We start from the raw sequence: 18,896 nt of genomic DNA, 5'->3' as shown, positions 1-18,896 counted from the left end.
TTTTTATTGTCTTGCTGCTGAAATGTGAAATATAAATAAGTTTGACTTAAAGGCCTGATCTATTCATTCGTGTTGCTCTGTTCATACACTAAGTTTGTCTTTTCGTCATTTTCAAATCTGAATTTATTTATTTTATTTTGTTTTGGTTTTTTTTGACAATCAAATTATCCAAAGGCATATCATTTGGTTTTAAGAAAACATAACAGTTCTCCTTAAAAATGTTTTTAAAATTAAAAATCAAAAATAATTTATTAAAATATTTCAGTCTGGTGTTCACTTACAGCTGTGAATAAAAAATAAAAATAAAGAGCCCACTGCGCTGAAGCCCTTTGAAAACCTCCTGGTTCTAACAAATATTGATTTCTGAACTCGTCTTGAGTTAAAACATTAATATTGTGGTTCCTAAATGAATATGAACTTGTTTCCTTCACATTATTTGAGATCTGAAAACACTGCAACCTTTTTTGTTATTTTGTCCATTTCTCATGTTCTGCTAATAAAAACTAACATTTTTTCTTGGAATTTCGGAGACATGTTGTCAGTATTTCATAGAATAAAGGAGCAACATGCATTTTACTCAAACGTACCTATGAAATCAGAGAAGCTGATCGTTTTAAGTGATCTGTACATGAAGTCACTCCACCCATCTGGTGACATCACAGTGATGAAGAAACACCAACATGTGAAACAGAGTCAGTTCACTGATGCATGTAAAGAAAACTCCACTCATCTCAGCGAAAATGATTTTCATTCTTTTTTGCCATTTCCTTACAGGTACCCGCTGCTTTATTCTGGAATAACACATAATGTTCCTGCGCTTTTTAAGTCACTAATCTTTAAAAAAAACTTTCCCTGCAGCAGGTTTATCTCTGGGACTTCAGGTCCATCAGTCTCCTCCAGCTCTGCTGGGAAGAGAAGGACAAAACGTGCAGCTGGTGTGCAGCCACCAACACGGCGACCTCAGAGTGATGCTGTGGTACCGGCGGCGGCCCGGCGAAGTCGCCCTGGAGCTCGTCGGCTACGGATACATGGAGTTTAGAGACGACGGCGTCGAGGAGGCTTTCAGGAAGGAGGGCTTCAGCTTAGCCGGAGATCTGAGCGGAGACAAAGCCAAGAACGGCTCGCTCCTCATCGGGAGCCTGAACGCGGCCCAACACGCCGCCACGTATTTCTGCGCCGCTAGTAAACCCACAGTGCATCAAACATCCACCTGCTCCTGACAAAAAGCCCTCTCCAACTCTGTTCTCAATTCAGCAGTGGCGCAAAAAGTGGGTATGCAGTGTATGCAACACATAGGGGCGCTGCACTAGAGGGGGCGCAAAAACGATGTGGGGAATTTTTTTCTAGTCAACATTTTATGGACTTAACAGCAGTTTGTGTATGAAATGATCAATAACAGAGGAACAGCACTGATTAGGCGCCCCTCCCTGCCAGCCGCTCTCCCCTCCCATACAGGCAGCTTGGGCAGCGTCCCTTTTTTTTTGTCTTTTAAATTTGAATTGTAGTAATGCACTCGACTACAGGGAGCTAAAGATGGGCGGCAGAAAATAAAACTCCGGGGCACAAAACCAAAAACTGTAGAAGGGGAGGGATAAAGATGTTGGAGAGACAAAGAAAAGCTTTTCAAAGTGGTTGAAAGACAGAAGGTAAGTAAAGTTACTGTATCAACAAGAGAGTTGTAAATATTCAGGTTAGCTTAAGCTAGCCTGAAATAACAGGTGGTTGTTGTTGTCCAGACATCAGAGTCTCTTCATCCCTCAGTCATTTCCTGAGACCGAAAAATAATATAAATGGCAATTTAAAGAACAAATCATACAAATAGATTAATAAATAAATATTGTGAAGAGAACCTGTTTATTTTTTCAACATTAAAAACGTTAGTTAGGATTGTGTAGGAAGAATGTTGATATCTTTTATAAATACAGTGTTTTGTGGTCAATATTATTTCACCATTTTATTCATGTGGGTTGCCAGTTTGGATCAGGCTTCCTATCAAGCTATAAGAATGATAGAAAACATGCTAACAAAAAGCCTCAGACCTGCAGCCCAGAGGCGGCTCTAGACACAGGCTAACAGAAGAGGCTCTTTGTCGCACTTATGTATTAAATGATGAAATATTGTCCTGTTTTTTGTTTCATTCTTTTTTTAATTGCCGCGTCAATTTATTCACTTATATGTAATAAGTTATGTTTATGAATTATGAAACATAATTTATAATGTTAGGCAGCAATTTATTCACATAGCCTATATGTACATTTATTATTATTGATACTTTAATTAAAGATGAGTTGTACAAGTTTATGTCATAGAAGGGAGGGGAAGTGGGGCGATGAGGTGTTCGCTTACACCTCAGAAAGTTTGCTGTTGCACTTCAGCCTACAAGGACTTTTGTGTTTGGAAGAAACAAATGCAACTGAAGGAACCTCCATCTGCCAACGGTAGAGATTTGAACAAGTGACACAAATGTTTTGTTTTGTGAGTTGAGGGTCGGAGCAAAACATAGACAAGACCTGGGAATGTGCCTGCAGTAGAGGATTAGGGCCACAGGAAAAAATAATAATCCTAATCATTTTTGGCTCAAGTTTGAATGCTGAGAAAAATAAAGTTCGAATTTTTTTTGACACTTACTCTCTTCCACCGTTATTCCTAATCACCAGACTTCCTCCTCTGCCTCCAGTATCAATCTCCTTCCTCAGGATTTTAGCTTTATTAGTTTTCCTGGAATGATTTTCGATCAAAGCACATTCATGTATTCAAATGGCCCAGTAAAAGTCCAGACCTCAAGCCAAAATGAGAAACAACGGCGTGATACGAATTTAACATGGCTGAGCCTGAAGTCCTTTGAACAAAAATGTGAAAAAACAAGTCTAAGCGGTGTGAATACTTTTTTCAGTTTTATACAGTGAGGTCACTTCCTGCTGCGCCTTCCTGCTCAGGTAACCCTGCAGAGATCAGGGAGCCGCTCAGTTTCAACATGAAGCTTCATCATCTCACAGTGTGCATCGTCACTCTCTCCTGGTTCGAAGGTATCCCCCAGATTTTCACTTCATTTTAGCAAAAAAAAAAAAAAAAAAACCAAACAAATGGACTACATAATTCATCTTTAAACAATTTCTCTTTTTTCCTGCAGGAGTCTACCCCAGTGAAGAGAAACCGGTGTTTCAATCTCCACCCGATCTTCTTCTGCAGCTACACGGTTCAGCCAAGCTGACGCTGACGCACAAGATCCAGAGCTACGACACCATCCTCTGGTATCAGCGCTCGGCGGGAGACGCTTCCCTGAAGCTGATCGGCTACATGTCTTATCAAAACCCCAAAATCGAGGGCGGATTTGTCGGCCGCTTCGAAGTGAGCGGAGACGGAGAGGACACGGCTCATCTCCACGTCCTGAACCTGACCGGCGCCGAGTATAACGGAGAATATTTTGGAGCGGCGAGTAGGCACAGTGGAGAAGACGGCGGCGCGCTCTTACAAAAACCCCCCAGGAGCAGCAGGAAACCAATAAAACCACACGGTGCTACATGATGCCTGGTGAACGACGCCGGCACGACACAAACACAAACAGGTGTGCTAGAAAAATAATAATAAAACATGTAAATCTCAACACTCCAAACTATAAATGCACTGGAAGAGTGAAGATTGAAATTTAAGTCCAGTTTATTTGTGGTGAACATTCCAGCAACGTGGCAGTTCAAAGGAGCTTTAAACTGATAAAAACATCCTAAAGTAACCAATAATAAAACCAGCAATAAACATCACTTTTTGTCAAAGGCCATCAAGGAAATACACAAGAAATATGTTGATAAATGTTCCACTACAGCGACTCTAAATAGGTGGGTCTTCGGTCTACATTTAATGGAAATCAGTGTTTCGGCTGTTCTGTAGTTTTCTGGGAGTTTGATCCAGATTACAGAATCAATGCTGCTTCTACATGTTTGGTTCTGGTTCTGGGGATGCAGAGCAGAACCAGAACCAGCTGGAAGGTTGGTACAATAACAACAACAGATCTTTAACATGTTTTGGTGATAACTTAAATATATTCTAAGTGAGAAAAGGAATCAGCAGATTCTACTTCCTAATAGACGTGTCTTATTTAGCACATTGATTTAATCAGAGTTGAAAATCCTCTTTTAGAAACTTCTCAATGGATAATTATCAAACTGAACAGAACGATGTGAAGGCTGATCAAGTAGCAATGTTTTGTTTTTTCCTGAAACAATAAACACAAATTAAGAAAATATGATTTAACAGTGGGAGAATAAGCACCAAAAAGCAAAACAAACTTTAATTTCTTAATCTTTTTAAGGTTTTCTCCCATTTAATAAGACAAAATCATTAAATGGAATTAATAATTTTGGATTTTTCCAAAAGCTGAGATTATTTTAGATCTTTCTGTCCGTCGGTGTTGCCATTAAGCGTGGCGGCTGCTCTGTGTGTCGTTTTAAGTGTGTGAATCTACACTCTGACCAGCAGAGGGCGGTAACAACACATGGACGTATTGATCTCTGTAAGCTCCTCCTCCTTTAAAGCGTACAATAAATGGTTTCCCTCCAGGTTGCTCTTTCACAATATCTCTGTACGTTTGTGTTTCAAATAAAATTCTATAAATGGAAATAAGACATTTTAAAAAATCAAAAATGTCAATCACTTTCCTAACGAGTCTGTTTTTGTTTGCAGGTGAGTAAGAAGATGAGTTGAAGTTTACTAACAAATATTTATGCAACTTTCACTCTTATTTATTTTATTTTATTTTATATAGACATCACGGCGTCACAGCCCATAGTCCAGCAGTCCCCGGCCTCCATCCTGGTAGAGCCGGGACAAGCTGCCCGTCTCCACTGTTACCACGGCGATAACAGCTACCCCTACATGCTCTGGTACCAGTCGGCGGCGGGAGGCGGGCGACGGACAATGGACCTGATCGGACTGCTTCACTACGAAAACCAAAGTCCCGAGAAGGGCTTTGAGAGTCGCTTCAACATGACGGGTCACTCGAAAGGCAGAGCTCAGCTGATCGTCTCCGACGCCAAACCTGGAGACACAGCAGAGTATTTCTGCGCAGCGAGTTAACACACTGCTTCATTTCCCCTGGCTGCTGCACAAAAACACTCCAGCTCACACCTGCGTGGGCTGAGAGATAAACGTTTGGTAAGAGGTGTGCTGCATAAGACTGAGACGACACCTGTCATAAACACGAAGGAGTCTTTATGAATGTGTACGACCGTTGCCATGAACATGTTGTCATTCGGTAAATCATGACACTTTTAATGCAAAGTTGCTCTAAAGGTTGCATCAAAAGTTCATTAAAAGTGTCAACTTTGCATTAAAGTGTCATTATTTACCCAATAATTCAAAGCCGGCCCTTTTAAAGGACTTTTAATGCAACTATTAAAGCATTAAAAATGTCATTATTTACCAAATGACACCAGTCATAAACACTCCTTCATGTGTTATATCATGTTTATGACAGTGTCAGTTTTATGCACATCCCTTCAGATAAAGTGTTGCCAACCCCCCCGCCCCCCCTCCCCTCTGAAGACGTGAAGGTGTTTAAGAGGTGGGATATTCACAAATGAGCTTCAGAAGTGATGTCACTTCCTCCTGATGGATGTTAACCTTTTGGCTCAGGGAAGTTAAACCGTTTTTGCTCCTCTGAAGACAAAATGACTCCAGGTACCATCGCATGGGCATGTTTCATATTTTGGACTGCAGGTATAATCAGCACAGTTTCTCTCATCATAATTAATAACGAGCAAAGCGTCCAGCATTGTTAATTATGATTTTTTTTTCCATTTCTTTTTTTCCCCAGGTGTATGCAAGTGCGTCCTGATCACTCAGTGGCCCAGAGAGATCATCAGCAACTCGAGGGCACAAATGCACTGCTACCAGAACGACACCGATTATGAATATCTGTACTGGTACCGACAGCTTAGAGGAGGACAGATTCAGCTCATCGTGTATTTGCTGGCTGGCAACCCGAACTATGAGCCAGACTTTAAATCCGGCTTCGAAGCAGAGCGCTCGCAGACAAAGCAGTGGTCTCTGACCGTCTCCAGCGTTCAGCAGAAAGACGAGGCCGTGTATCTGTGTGCTGCCAGTCACACAGCGCAGCAGCAGAGCTGGAGACTGTGACAAAAACACACACAGCTGAGAGGAGGAGGAGGAGGAGGAGGAGGAGGAGGACTGCTCCCACACCTGCCGCCAGAAAACATTTATTGAAGAAACATTGTCAATATTGAATACTGAAGCAAATCTACTTTGTATACATTCTAATTTGTACTAATTTTAATTTCTGATACTTGATTTGCTTCGAAATTGTTTTACAGTGAAAATCTAGAAACAAACTGGAAATACAGAACACGCTGTTACCCGATTCATTTCTTCCTACATCGATTTTGTCTCATTATTTCCACAACAGTCAGCTGCAGAACTGTGTGACGAAGCTGTCCCGTGCTCACGTCGCCAGCAGGCGGCGCCACAGCACATGACATGCAGCCTCCTCCAATCGGGTGTGTTCATGATTTGACCCAGGTCGCCCTCCTCCTTCACCTCATTGCTTCACAATGTCTTCACCTACTCAGACCTTCGGCTTCCTCCTCATCTGGTTCTCATGTAAGATTTCAAATCCAAGTTGACATTTATTAGCAAGTACTGACCTGATCTTCTGTTTTTGTTTTCGACAGATCAGGTAAGCGCTGCCAATTTTCGCCAGTCTTCTCCGCTCATAGTGAGTGAGAGCAGTGAGGTAGAAATCACCTGCAGCCACGACGATAGCAGTCTTCTGCGGATGCTCTGGTATCAGAGTAAAAAGGACACAAACTCAATGACCCTCATCGGATACGGATATGAAAACTCCCAAAGCTACGAGGGTGAATTTGAAAAGGAATACAAGCTGACGAGAAAGAACGTGGTTGAAGGAGCCTTGAGGATACTCAAAGCAGATCCGTCCCACTCGGCTGTGTATTTCTGCGCTGCCAGCCCACAGTGATGTGGTTTATTGGAACTGCCTCACCAAAAACCCCTGATGCGTTTTCCTCCTGTGCAGGAGGCAGAGACGTTGGCGCTTCTAAAAGTCGCTTCTTTTTGCAGATCCTGATGGGAGCAGCAGCAAAAACCTGCAGGATGCCGCGAATGATGATCCTGCTTCTCCTCATCTTGCCTCAGTGTAGGTGATGATACATTCAGAATGTAAAGAAATTTTCTATTTTACTTCTTTTTTTTCCTTTTTTTTTTTAAAGTGTACTCATTTGTACGGAAGAGGATAAGGGTCACTGGGGAAAAAAAGAATTCTGACTCTTCTCAGCATTTTGAGAATAGTCAGAATTCTTTTTTAAAACATTTTTATACTTATTTTAAAATAAGAATTCAGATTTTAAAATAAGAATTCTTCTATTAAAGTCAAAATTCTGAGGAAAAAGTCAGAAATCTGACATTTTCTCAATTTCGAGAAGAAAAAAAAAATCAGAAATCTGAGATTAAAATCAGAATTATGACTTTGATATAAGAATTCTGAGATTAAAGCCAGAATTCTGAGAAAAAGAAAATCAGAATTCTGAGATTAAATTTAAAATCCTGACTCTTTTCAGTGGCCCTAATCCTCTTCCGTACATTTGCAGTCAGACCTAACAAATCGTCCGTTTTCCCCACAGATCAAGCCAAGAGCGTGCAATTTCAACCAACTGATCCCAAAATAGTCAACACGGCAGACAAAGTGGAGTTCCACTGTCGTCACGACGACAGCGGTCTAAACGTTATGCTCTGGTACCAGCAGACAGACACCGGTGCTATGGAGCTGATAGGATACAGCTACGTCGGGAGTGAAGCGGTCTATGAGAAAGCCTTTGAAAGCAGGTTCAGGATTACAAGACAAGACACCCAGACAGGAGGCCTGAACATCGACGACGCCTCTGCCTCAGACTCCGCCGTGTATTTCTGCGCTGGCAGTACACAGTGATGTGGTTTAATGAAACCTCATGACTAAAAGTCCTACCCGTTTCAGAAAGCTTCAAGTTGGGTTGTCTTTGTCTAATGATTACCGATTTCTGTGGAATCACTCAACTGTATTTGAGATTTTTGTAATTTTTCCTTCTATGTTCTTTTCGTTTTCATTATTTTACTTTTACAAACTCAAACGACTGCAATGTTGAATTTACCTACATTTTTGGAAAGACGATCAGTGTGAAAATCCGTCTGTCCGTCCGTTCAGGATGGGCTCTTACATTTCTTGACGTTTATGACGTTTCACAGGAGAGCTATTTTCTAAACATGGACACTGCCGTCTTTTTTCCCCCTTCTTTCCATCATGCTACTATTAGCCGTGTTTCCATTTCAAATGTTTTTAAAACTTTGTCAATATTCTGTTGTTGTCAAAAAACCACAATTTAGCAATTCCTGTTGCCATTAAGTAAGAAACGCAATTAAAATCACACAGAATAAGTTTGTTCACGGCATGATCCTCAATCCACTACTGCTTGACCTCTTCTTCATGGTTGGCGCCAGTGACAACATCCGGTTGTTGAGCATGTGACTCGTAATGCAAACAATTATTTTGTGTGAAATAAACCGATTTCAATTTGGCCAAAAAACCCTACCTCATCCCAGCGCCAAAACCTTTTGTCAAAAAACAAGAGTTCTTTCCAAACTGCCGTGTTTCCATTGAGCAAACTTATTTTCGACATGCCACAGAAATTGACTGAGGGAGGAATTATGTTTTCACATAAAAGCCATGTTGGCTTGAATAGTTTTTTATCCCTTTAACGAATCAAATTAACATTCAAAAACTGCACTTATTTACAGAGTTTATCTTTGATTACCTGATGGTCTGACAGGAAGCAAAAACATCAGAAATCTGCATCACATTCCACATATTGATAAATTACAGACGTGTGTGAACTCCAATTGGATTAACAACCGGATTGTTAATCCAATTCCTGAACTAGAAATCCAGGAATTGTAAATTGTGACACTGACTGGCGACATGTGATCCTGTGACCTCCTCCTTCTTCTTCTTCTTCTCTTTCCTCTGAACAGAACGGCTCTTCCTCACTCAGCTCAGCGCTCCTCCTCAGGCAACATGCTGATCACAGCTCTTTATCTGTCTCTGCTTTCACACTTAGGTGAGTTCAGCGACGCCGAGAAAAACCTTCACCGTCAGGCAGCCGCAACGTATAGATGTGTTGGACCGACATTTCACTGTAACGATTAAAGCTAAATATTTCATCTTTTGCAGGTCTCACTGGTGAAGTCCTCCAGCCTGCAGATGTCATTTCTCACCAAGGAGACAATGTGACGGTGGAGTGCTTGTTGGGAAAACGTTCCATGACTCAGTTAACCATGTGCTGGTATCAGCAGAAGCACCGCGGAGCTCCGGTCGAGTTCATCCTCAGAAAGGACCAGACGAACGCCGGACGCTTCCAGTTGTTTATCGATCACGAACAAAACAGCTTCACTCTTCGCATGTCTGGGCTGCTTGTGAACGACAGCAGCACCTACTACTGCGCTGCCCGTCACAGTGATGCAGACAAACCACGACCTCGTGCAAATAGCGTATCAGAGGAACGCAGGAAGGAGCTACGATAGGTTTGGTTTGGTCTTTGAGCTACGCACTAGTGGTGGCCGATATGGACATGAATATTCTGTGGTATTATTGTTGTCACAATAAAAGTGATAAGAACTATTCATGACTCTTTTTAGGTAACTGTATGGCTGTGACCTAATGACAGCAATCCTAGCCTCACAAACAGCTCTTACTACTAATATTCCCATTTGTCATGAACGTCTTTAGGATGCCACTCAAAGAAGTGTGGTTGGTATCACTAAAACACACAGTGCCTAGATCTAATCATATTTTCAAATTTATTGATATTCAAAATCTTACTGTGGTAAGAAAGTTATTATAATAAATCATAAACGATGCGATAAATACATTGTAATTGACAATGTGAATTGTAATTGTTCACTCGACTGCGGTTGCCACTGAAACGTGTGTCATCATGTACTTCATCCTTTACACTGAAGTTAAAATGATTATTTACATGCATACGACGATTGCTGCTGTGGTTTCTCTTTTTTCTCTCTTTCTGCGGGTTTAGAGGCAGATTTTTAGTGTTGACTTGTTTTCTCTCTGTGCCTCTTCCTCTCCTCTCCTCCCATCTCTTTTCCTTTTAAACCATTTCCCCAACGTTCCCCCTTTCTTGTTCATGTCTCTGTCCACTGAAATTGAAATAAACCCCCCAAAAAATTCTAATTAAGTTTCACTTATATGTCAAGCGGCGCATCGTGGAAAAAGCTGTGATGCTCCACTTGGGAAAGAAAATCTGTCGGACCTCAACTTGACAACCAGTCTGAGTTAGACCTACTTAGTGGACAGCAAGGAAAACACAACTAAAATAACATTAAAAAGTAAATCAGAATATTATTGAAAAGTTCATTTATTTCAGTGAGTCCATCACCAAGTGAAACATTTTATAAATTAACTAGATTAAAATTAAACAGGATTTAAAATTTTAATATTACATCAGACCAATTTAAAAAAAAAAAAAACACATTTTAAAAAACAGAAATAAAAATTATGCTCATGTTTCAAGTAGAACTTTTAATCCGACAAGCGAAACTCGTCGGGACTTTTGTTCTGATTTACTGAACACGATTGATTGAAATTGATTGAATAAATCAATTTTACCAGCTGTGGTATCTAGTGATATTACTTGGCAGTAAAAGTGTTTTTAAGTCTATTCAACACTTAATTGAAGCTTAAAATGTGTTCAGCAGCAGTTCCCTTAAACTGCTCAGACCTGTCAGACGTGGAGGTGCAGTCTCTCGGTAAAGACACGTGGTGCCTCCTTTCAAGAAGTCCAGGTTCGCCATGCCACCGCTGCTCAACAACAACCCGGAGAGATCACAGTAAGGAGGGAAGATCGGTGGAAGGAAAAACTCCAGGGATGTAGTAAAAACAAGAAACAAACTATTAATGCAAAAGCTAATGAACGCTTTGTGGGGTTTTTTTCAGCTGTAAAAGTAAAAGTATATACATTTATGTTGGTATTTCTTTTGCCTCCAGCTCTGAAACACCACAATGCTGATCTGCTCTGATTAGGCTGCAGGTGTTTGCAGAGTTAGCCACACAGAAATACTGCCTCATAATGTCTCATCAGTTAAAGGTTTCTCCTTTAAATGCCATTTCATCTTTTTATTTCCTGGAGATTATATCATGTTTCAGATGTGATCACACACTGACCTCTAGAGGGTTCATGGAAGATTACACTTAAATGGAGTAGCATAACAAAAAAAACAGCATCCACCATGCATACATATATATTACGGACGAGCGTGGAGAACACCAAATAGTCACAACGTAAGGAGACGTAATGCTAAACTGCCTGATTACTGGCTGAGCTGTGGGGCAGAGAAAGCAAAAAAAAATAAAAGATTTGTTCAAAGATTTCTGAGCTTTTGAAGTGGGTCAGTCTGGAAAAGGATCACAAATCCATTTCGGAGGCTTCGAGAACGCAGAGAAAGTCAAAGTCATTAAACACAAGCAGAGAAAATATGAAACTTGACTACAAAATGAGCTCACCAACAACTCAGACAGGAGGTCACAGAAGAAGACGAGTTGTTTAAAAGGTGACTGTTTTTAATAGTTACTTGTATAACATTTTAATTGTGTCACTAATTGCAATTGTTATTTCGACTTTGGAGCCTCTTGGCCAGAACGCCTTTGGAAAAGAGATTTTTTAATCTCAATGACACTTTCCTGGTTAAGAAAAGGTAAAATAATACTAATAATAAATAAATAAATAAATTGGCAGTGTTCATGATTGAGCAATAAAAAAATTTTTAAAAAATGGCCTCAACAGGAGAGTTCAAAGGTCAAACCACTGCTGACCAAAAAGGACTCATATCTCACATTTAGAAAATAATATTTTGATTTTGAACGTCTGGGAAAATATTCTGTGTTTTGAAGGGATTATTTATGCTCTATATACCTGCATAACAAGTTTAATAAATGCGTAAAATATATAAATGTGAAACTCAAACATGCACAAAACAAATGTTTTGTGATTTGTGATGGGGGTGATAGTTTTAACCAGAAGTGGGTTCCCTTATCACATCCTGCCCGGGGCCCTGGATCACTTTGGACCGGCTCTCATCAGTCAGCTGTATCACGTTTTTATGGTTATGGTGTGACTACATACATACTGATAAAAACAACAACAGGTCTCTCTTGTGAGCGAGACGACGGGTCTCGAGAAATTTTCCTGTATAAATAAAGGAAGAAGAATAAAATCTACCTGGAGAGTTTATTAAGAATGAAGCATGAATTAATGAGAATGTATGAATGATTGTTGATATTATTTTTAATATCGTAAAACTGCTATGTTGACCAGAACCAAACAAGGAGGAGCTGCATTCAGCTTCAATGATTCCTCCAATCAGGAACAAACTTCTAAAAAACTACAAAATGGCCGAAACACTGAGTTCCTTTAAATAAAGGCTAAAAACCGTTCGATTCATAATAACTGGAACATTGATCAATATATTTTATGTGTATTTATTTGATAACTTTAATGATGGCATTTGACAAAATTGTATTATGTCTTTATGGTAAAAAGCTCTTTTAACTGCTGAAATGTGCTGTACAAATAAACTTGACTTCATATTTCTAATCTCTTTTCCTCAAATTTCCAGAACTTAAAATCGTTACACATCTGTCAGTGAACCTGTTCTCTCTCTGCTGACTGATTGGCTGCAGAGTCGTGACCAGCTGACGTGTCACTTCCTGTTTATACCTACAAACAAAAGCAGCCAGCAGCTTCCGGTCCTCTGCTCTGTCTTCTTTTCTTAGCCGCCCCAGAAATAGCAGCAGGCAGCCTGGAGCTGCTCCAGCGTCAAGTCGGCCCGACCTCCACAGCTGCTCCCAGAGACTCACAGATGGAGGCTGAGATACGGAGAGGCTGGCTGGGGGGAGGCGGGGAGAGACGGAGGCAGCAGGTTTTTGTGTGATGCTTTTCCACCGTGGGGACAGGGGGCCACGGTGATACAATCCTATAGAGCCGCCGTACAAAAACCTCCTCCCATTGACATCCATCATGTGGACGGCTGAGCGGAGCTCAGAGAGCAGCAGCAGGAAGCAGGTGGAGGTGGGCAGGGTGGAGGCTCAGCCAAGCTTTAAAAAACACTTTAATATGTAGAAAATCAACCAGAAACAGCTTTAATTAACAGATGTTTGAGTTTAAACATGGAGACATTGGATCATTTGTTCCTCAGGGTCACAAATCACAACTTCTTTAAACGTTGTGAAGCTCATCCTGCAGGTTTTACCTTCCTGATGATCTGGGTTATTACAGCCAGGCTGAAGGAGAAGATTCTGGAAAGTCTGGAGACTTTTTGGTCCAGGAGAGATTCAGTGTGACACTGGAAACGAAGCTTACTTTGGAAAAGGAACCAAACTCACAGTTTTAGGTAAGTTAGATTCTCACATGTTCAGTTCACTGAATCAGGTTAAACTAAATTCAAAGCTCTTGGAGGAAAATAAAGAAAAAGTCTTTAGAGTTTAAAAGTTCAGACGTATTAACCTGAAGTTGAAGCACTGTGACCAACACTCAACCTGCTTACTTTGGCCAAGGAACCAAACTCACAGTTTTAGGTAAATATTTCACTTTATTACAGAGTTTTAATAAGTAATACTTTGATTAGGACCTCTGTACAGACAGACGTGTCTTTGTAAAGTTAATTCTGGTAGAAAAACAGGTTGGTGTTCAGTATCACTGCACTGTGACAATGCTGAACCTGCTTACTTTGGCCAAGGAACCAAACTCACAGTTTTAGGTAAGTTTAATTTCTCACATGTTCAGTTCTCTTCGTTATGATGAAACTGAACAGTTCAGTAAAAAATGAATCAGTCCAGTTTAAAGTTCTGACATATTGAGCTGAACTCAGAGCACTGTGACCAACAGAGATCCTGCTTACTTTGGCCAAGGAACCAAACTGACAGTTTTAGGTAATTATTTCACTTCATTACAGAGTTTTAATGAATAATACTTTGACTAGAGCCTCTGCAGGCTTTATGAAGATAAATCTGAGAGGCAAACAGGTTCATGTTCAGTATGGCTGCACTGTGACAACGCCAACGAAGCTTACTTTGGAAAAGGGACAAAACTAACAGTTTTAGGTGAGTAAGAGACGCATTAAAAGTAGCTGAAATCACCAGTTTTATGACAACATTAGCATAGAGAGTCTCGTAGTTATACCTGAAGTCCAACTCGGCACTTCTTGACATTAAGCCGAAGCTCTGTGCCAACTTTGAAGCTTATTTCGGACAGGGAACAAAACTGACTGTTCTGGGTGAGCAAAACACGAAAACTTCACTTTACTGGCTCACATAAAGTACGTCTTGCATTTATATGGTTTGTCATTGTAAGAAATACATTGTAAAAGTAAAGCTTTAGAGTTAAAGAAAGAGGAAATAGTGTTTCAGATAAAACACCCTTAAAGTGGAGAAGTGTAGGATAAGCAGCAGCTTAGCTTGTTTTGAGCGTTGATCTGCTACACTGTGACTCTGGTGTTAACGAAGCTTACTTTGGAAGTGGCACTAAGCTAACGGTTTTAGGTGAGTAACAGGTTAAACTAATAAGTGAAAAAATTGGGCTATGTTTGAAAGAAACATACTTTGGAAGTGGGACTAAACTAACTTGTTTAGGTGGGTAGCAACTAAAACAAAGCTTTAGCTCAGCGCTAATTCAGGTTCTGCTTGTTTTTGTTGGAATGAATCACAAAAACCAGATGTTGCTGGTTTTTATGACCTAAATTGATGAATAAAACAATCAAGCTTGAAATATTTGTACGCTAGTTAAAACCAGGATCTACTTGCTGGTTTTAAATATATAGAAAATAAATAAATAGTAAAAGAAGAGAAGGTAGAAGCTGAACGATCAGCCATTACAAGCAGGGATCTTTTCTGCTGTGCCACTGGTGGCTACGAAGCTCACTTTGGTGGAGGAACAAAGTTAACGGTTTTAGGTAAGAGAATCTGCAAATTATTCACAAACAATTCTTCAAGTTACGACAATTCTACCAGATCGGCTTGTTTTGAAATGATAAATATGGAATAAATGTAAGAGCGTAGGGGACACAGGGAGGCAGGAGGAAGAGTTCTTGTTGCTGTTCAGAGTCTCTGTGCTCCTACGAACAAGCTTACTTTGGAGCTGGAACGAAACTCACCGTTTTAGGTAAGAAACGTTTGGAGAAACGAAGCCAGCGCTCCAACAACCTGGTGGTGATTTTGTTCTTGAGTGATATGCAATAATTACACTAAACTTGCTTAAAAAAAAATTTTTTTTTTAAAGAAATTATGGTAAATAATTAGACTTGCCGAGTAAAAAAGGGTGAACTTTTTAAACGTTCATTTGTGCGAGTAGGAGCAGCTGTTCTCCACGTTCACTCAGCGAAACCATGTTTGGCTCAAAGCCCAGATTATTAGTCTGTCAGTCAGATTATTAGTTTTTATCAGCTCTGTGAAACACTGTGACTCCCAGTCTGAAGCTTACTTTGGAGCTGGAACTAAACTCACTGTTTTAGGTAAGAAACTCCAAAAATATTCACAATAAATCAACATGGAAAAAAGATCAGATGCAATGAAACATTGGTTCGGAAGTTAGAAAAAATAAAAAAAAGCATCATTTAATCTTCAGCTCTAGTATAGATGTAAAAAAAATAAGAATAAAAACTAACAGGAGAAGTTAAAAGAATTAGTTTTTGGTTTAGTTTTGCTACACAGGTTGTTTAGTTTGTGTGTAAAAGAGGTTAAAGACAGCGGCAGCTTTTCCTGCTGCTGTTTCTCAGTGTGAACGACTACGATCCTGCTTACTTTGGAGCTGGAACTAAACTCACCGTTTTAGGTAAGACAAAAACAAAAAATTAGCTCCTGATTGTACCTAAATGTGAAATATTTTTTCCGACAAAATAATACATCATCTTCTTGATCATTCATTGTTAAGAAGTCAGATAGTTGTAATAAAATATGTCAGATTTTTGATTTGTCCCAAAAGAACAACGATCACAATCAAAGTGAATTCTTGTTAAAAAAGGAAAGAAAAAAAAGTAACAAGAATAAAACTATAATTGTCAGCGTTCTGGTTCATGTAGAAAACATAAACTAGAGAGTGTTGGGTTTTCTACCTGTGACTGAGTTCTGTGCTCCGACTCTTATCCTGCTTATTTTGGAGAGGGAACCAAACTCACAGTTCTTGGTAAGATCACAGAAGAAAATATTAATAAAGCATCTGGTTATATGGAGAAAACCTGAAATTATTTCTAATAGTGTTTCAGATTTTGACCATGCAGATCAGAGTGAGTAACTTGCTTTATCTCCTCTTTTTCTTTTTAAATAAACAGCTGCTGGGGCAACAGCCACTGAACCAAAAACAGTGAAAATCCTTCTGCCTTCACCCCATGAGTGCAGAGACCAGAAGAAGGAGAAAGGGGAGAGGAGGAAGACCCTGGTGTGCCTGGCGTCTGGTTTCTACCCGGATCATGTCAGCGTGTTCTGGCAGCTCAACGGCCAGAACGTCACTGATGGTGTGGCGACTGACGCCGCCGCCAAGAAGAATGAAAGCTCAGGAACGTACTCCATCACCAGCAGGCTGAGGCTGTGGGCCAAGACCTGGTTCAACCCTGGCAATGAATTCAGTTGTCACATCACATTCTTTAATGGAACTAACTACAACATCTACACAGCATCCATTTACAGTAGGTTACTTTCAGAAAACAAACCTCCATTTTTATGCTGCAGGTTTAGTAATGGTGTCACCACCTTTTTTTTTGTCTTTCAGCAAATCAAACGGACAAAGGGATGACACGAGGTAAAAAAAAAAAACACTATGTATTTTTATGCTCAAACAGGTGAATCTGGTGTTAACAGGTCGGCCATCAGCCTCCACAGCTCTAATGTTTCTCCATCTCCCCAACAGAGAAATACCTGAAAATTACCCAGAACGCCAAACTCTCCTACAGCGCCCTGATCGTGAAGAGCTGCCTCTACGCCGCCTTGGTCTGCTTTCTGGTCTGGAAGCTTCAGGTCGGTCCTACAGCAGAGTCTGCAGCTTTAATTAATAATAATACTAAAGAGATGAATGTCAGGAACTGGATATCAATGTGGGATTAAGTATGTTTTTTTTTGTTCTCATTGTTTTGCAGAGTTCACCCAGAAAACAGAAGTGAGCGCTGAACTGATGCCTGAACAAAGTAACAATCTTCAGGAGAAACTTTTTTTTCTTTCTGGTTTCTGTAAATAAAATCTCCAGAACACAGAACACAGTTTCTCTGTGTGTGTTTGTGCTTTATGTGATTTGATCTGCTGCATGATTCAATTCTAAATACTGTGATAGTCTGAAGAACTTTGGAAAAACGGAGATGGTCATGATATTGTCAACTTCCTAAAGTAATGGTAAAAGTCTTTTTTCTTGGCCATAAATAATCTCTTGGCAAAAAACCCACCACCTCTTTTGGACAAAAAATGACTTTGGCCACAATTTTACCACGGTGATGATAAAGTGCTCTGTAAAGATTCCTCCACTTGATGTTAAAAGAGCTGAAAATCTACATAACATCTGCATATATCCATGTTAAACTGTAAAAGTGCTTACGTTTTATATCGCTGGTTTTTGTTTAAGCTTTTTTTTTTATTTCACAACTTTCTCAATAAAGATGTATAAACTGCATATTAGAATTAGCATCTTTGTCCTTATTTTCTGCATTTTCCACACTTCTCAGCACTTACTGCAGATACAATTTCCGATGCGTTTTCTGGGAAGTCAGATTCATTTTTGAAACAACTCAACTCAGGTTTGAGTCATAAGATTTTCCACAAGTTTATTATTTTTTTCCATATTTAATCTTTTAAATAGGTTAAGATAAAAAAAAAACAAATGCTGAATTTAAATTACATGAAATGACTAAGACAATTAGCTTTACTTTCATAGTAGTGTTTTTGTTTTATCCTCTTTGCATAAACAAAGAGAGATGGTTGTCACGGTTTCCATCCTCTGGATCTTTGTCAGTGAGCGTTCTGCATGTGAGAACAGGAAGTGGGGGTTCTGATCCGAGCAGAGAAGCAGGTCAGAGCTGCTGCGGAGCGGCAGGATGCGGTCGCCTGGCAACTCCGCCTCTCTGCTGAGAAACGAGCGAGGTGAAACCTTCGACCTTTACCGCAGCATCCGGCTCTGCCGTCGCACCTGCATCCCCACCACCCTCTGCGTTCCCCGCGCATCCACGCTGCTGCCCTCTGAGCAAACAGCTGCCGCCGCCTCCATTTCTGTGTCAACGGAAGCTAAAAACCGAACGAGCGTCTAACAACAAACAACAGCTGCTTGCTGTGATCTGGAGCAGAACGTTTGCACTTGAGAGCATTTATGTTGAGGGAAGCTCCATTTAGCTTTCGGTCTCAGAAGTACCTGCTCAAAAACAAACAAACAAAAAAAAGAGAAGGAATGTTCATAGCAATGGCAACTATTTGCACTAATTACCTTCTTTATATATATAAAAGATTACAGAAAGATCAAATAAGAATTTCATTTGATGCAAATTTCTTCGTTTTGTTCCATTTCTCTGAAAATCTTGTTTTTATTCACCCAGTCAGACAAACAGGAAACAGCAACTGTGAAGCAAAACCAGCCTGAGGGCTGATAACATCTGTGTTTTGATCATATTTCTGCTTCTCCTTTTTAAAAATAATAAATAATAGTAATTATATATATGTATATATATATATATATATATATATATATTTTTTTTTTTTTTTTTGTAAAGGATGTACACAGATAAATTCCAAAATGTGTATTTTTTAATTCTAATGTTTGTCATAAATACACAAGTAAGAAAGTTCTTATTTAATGTCACAA

The 18,896-nt window shown here is 39.9% G+C and overlaps 1 protein-coding gene and 2 gene segments (V, D, J or C); all 3 read left to right on the top strand.

Annotated features, from left to right (window-relative positions):
* Positions 1–4,637: 4,637 nt before the first annotated feature.
* On the top strand, positions 4,638–5,070 carry LOC111612240. The segment is given in 2 exon segments: positions 4,638–4,677; positions 4,760–5,070. Coding segments are annotated over 2 exon segments (351 nt in total).
* A 570-nt stretch (positions 5,071–5,640) lies between these two features.
* On the top strand, positions 5,641–17,725 carry LOC106699998 (immunoglobulin lambda-1 light chain-like). Its single transcript, XM_023352645.1, has 7 exons — positions 5,641–5,712; positions 5,810–6,097; positions 15,168–15,227; positions 16,393–16,746; positions 16,830–16,859; positions 16,968–17,074; positions 17,194–17,725. Exons 1-7 carry the CDS (start codon positions 5,664–5,666, stop codon positions 17,215–17,217), a joined length of 912 nt encoding a protein of 303 aa, XP_023208413.1. The 5' UTR covers positions 5,641–5,663; the 3' UTR covers positions 17,218–17,725.
* Positions 6,496–9,676, top strand: LOC111612202. The segment is given in 5 exon segments: positions 6,496–6,612; positions 6,684–6,688; positions 7,090–7,165; positions 7,650–9,116; positions 9,230–9,676. Coding segments are annotated over 4 exon segments (435 nt in total).
* Positions 17,726–18,896: the final 1,171 nt, after the last annotated feature.

This window comes from Xiphophorus maculatus, chromosome 19 (assembly GCF_002775205.1).
Source record: "Xiphophorus maculatus strain JP 163 A chromosome 19, X_maculatus-5.0-male, whole genome shotgun sequence".
NCBI lineage: Eukaryota > Metazoa > Chordata > Actinopteri > Cyprinodontiformes > Poeciliidae > Xiphophorus > Xiphophorus maculatus.
The sequence above is the reverse complement of the archived record's forward strand: the minus strand, read 5'-3'. Positions and strand labels throughout refer to the sequence as shown.

Coding starts and splice junctions, on each gene's coding strand:
- LOC106699998 (XM_023352645.1), top strand. CDS start 5,664: ATGACTCCAGGTACCATCGCATGGGCATGTTTCATATTTTGGACTGCA. Junction 6,098..15,167: donor CGTGTATCTGTGTGCTGCCA/GTCACACAGCGC, acceptor GTTGCTGTTCAG/AGTCTCTGTGCTCCTACGAA. Junction 15,228..16,392: donor AACGAAACTCACCGTTTTAG/GTAAGAAACGTT, acceptor TTAAATAAACAG/CTGCTGGGGCAACAGCCACT.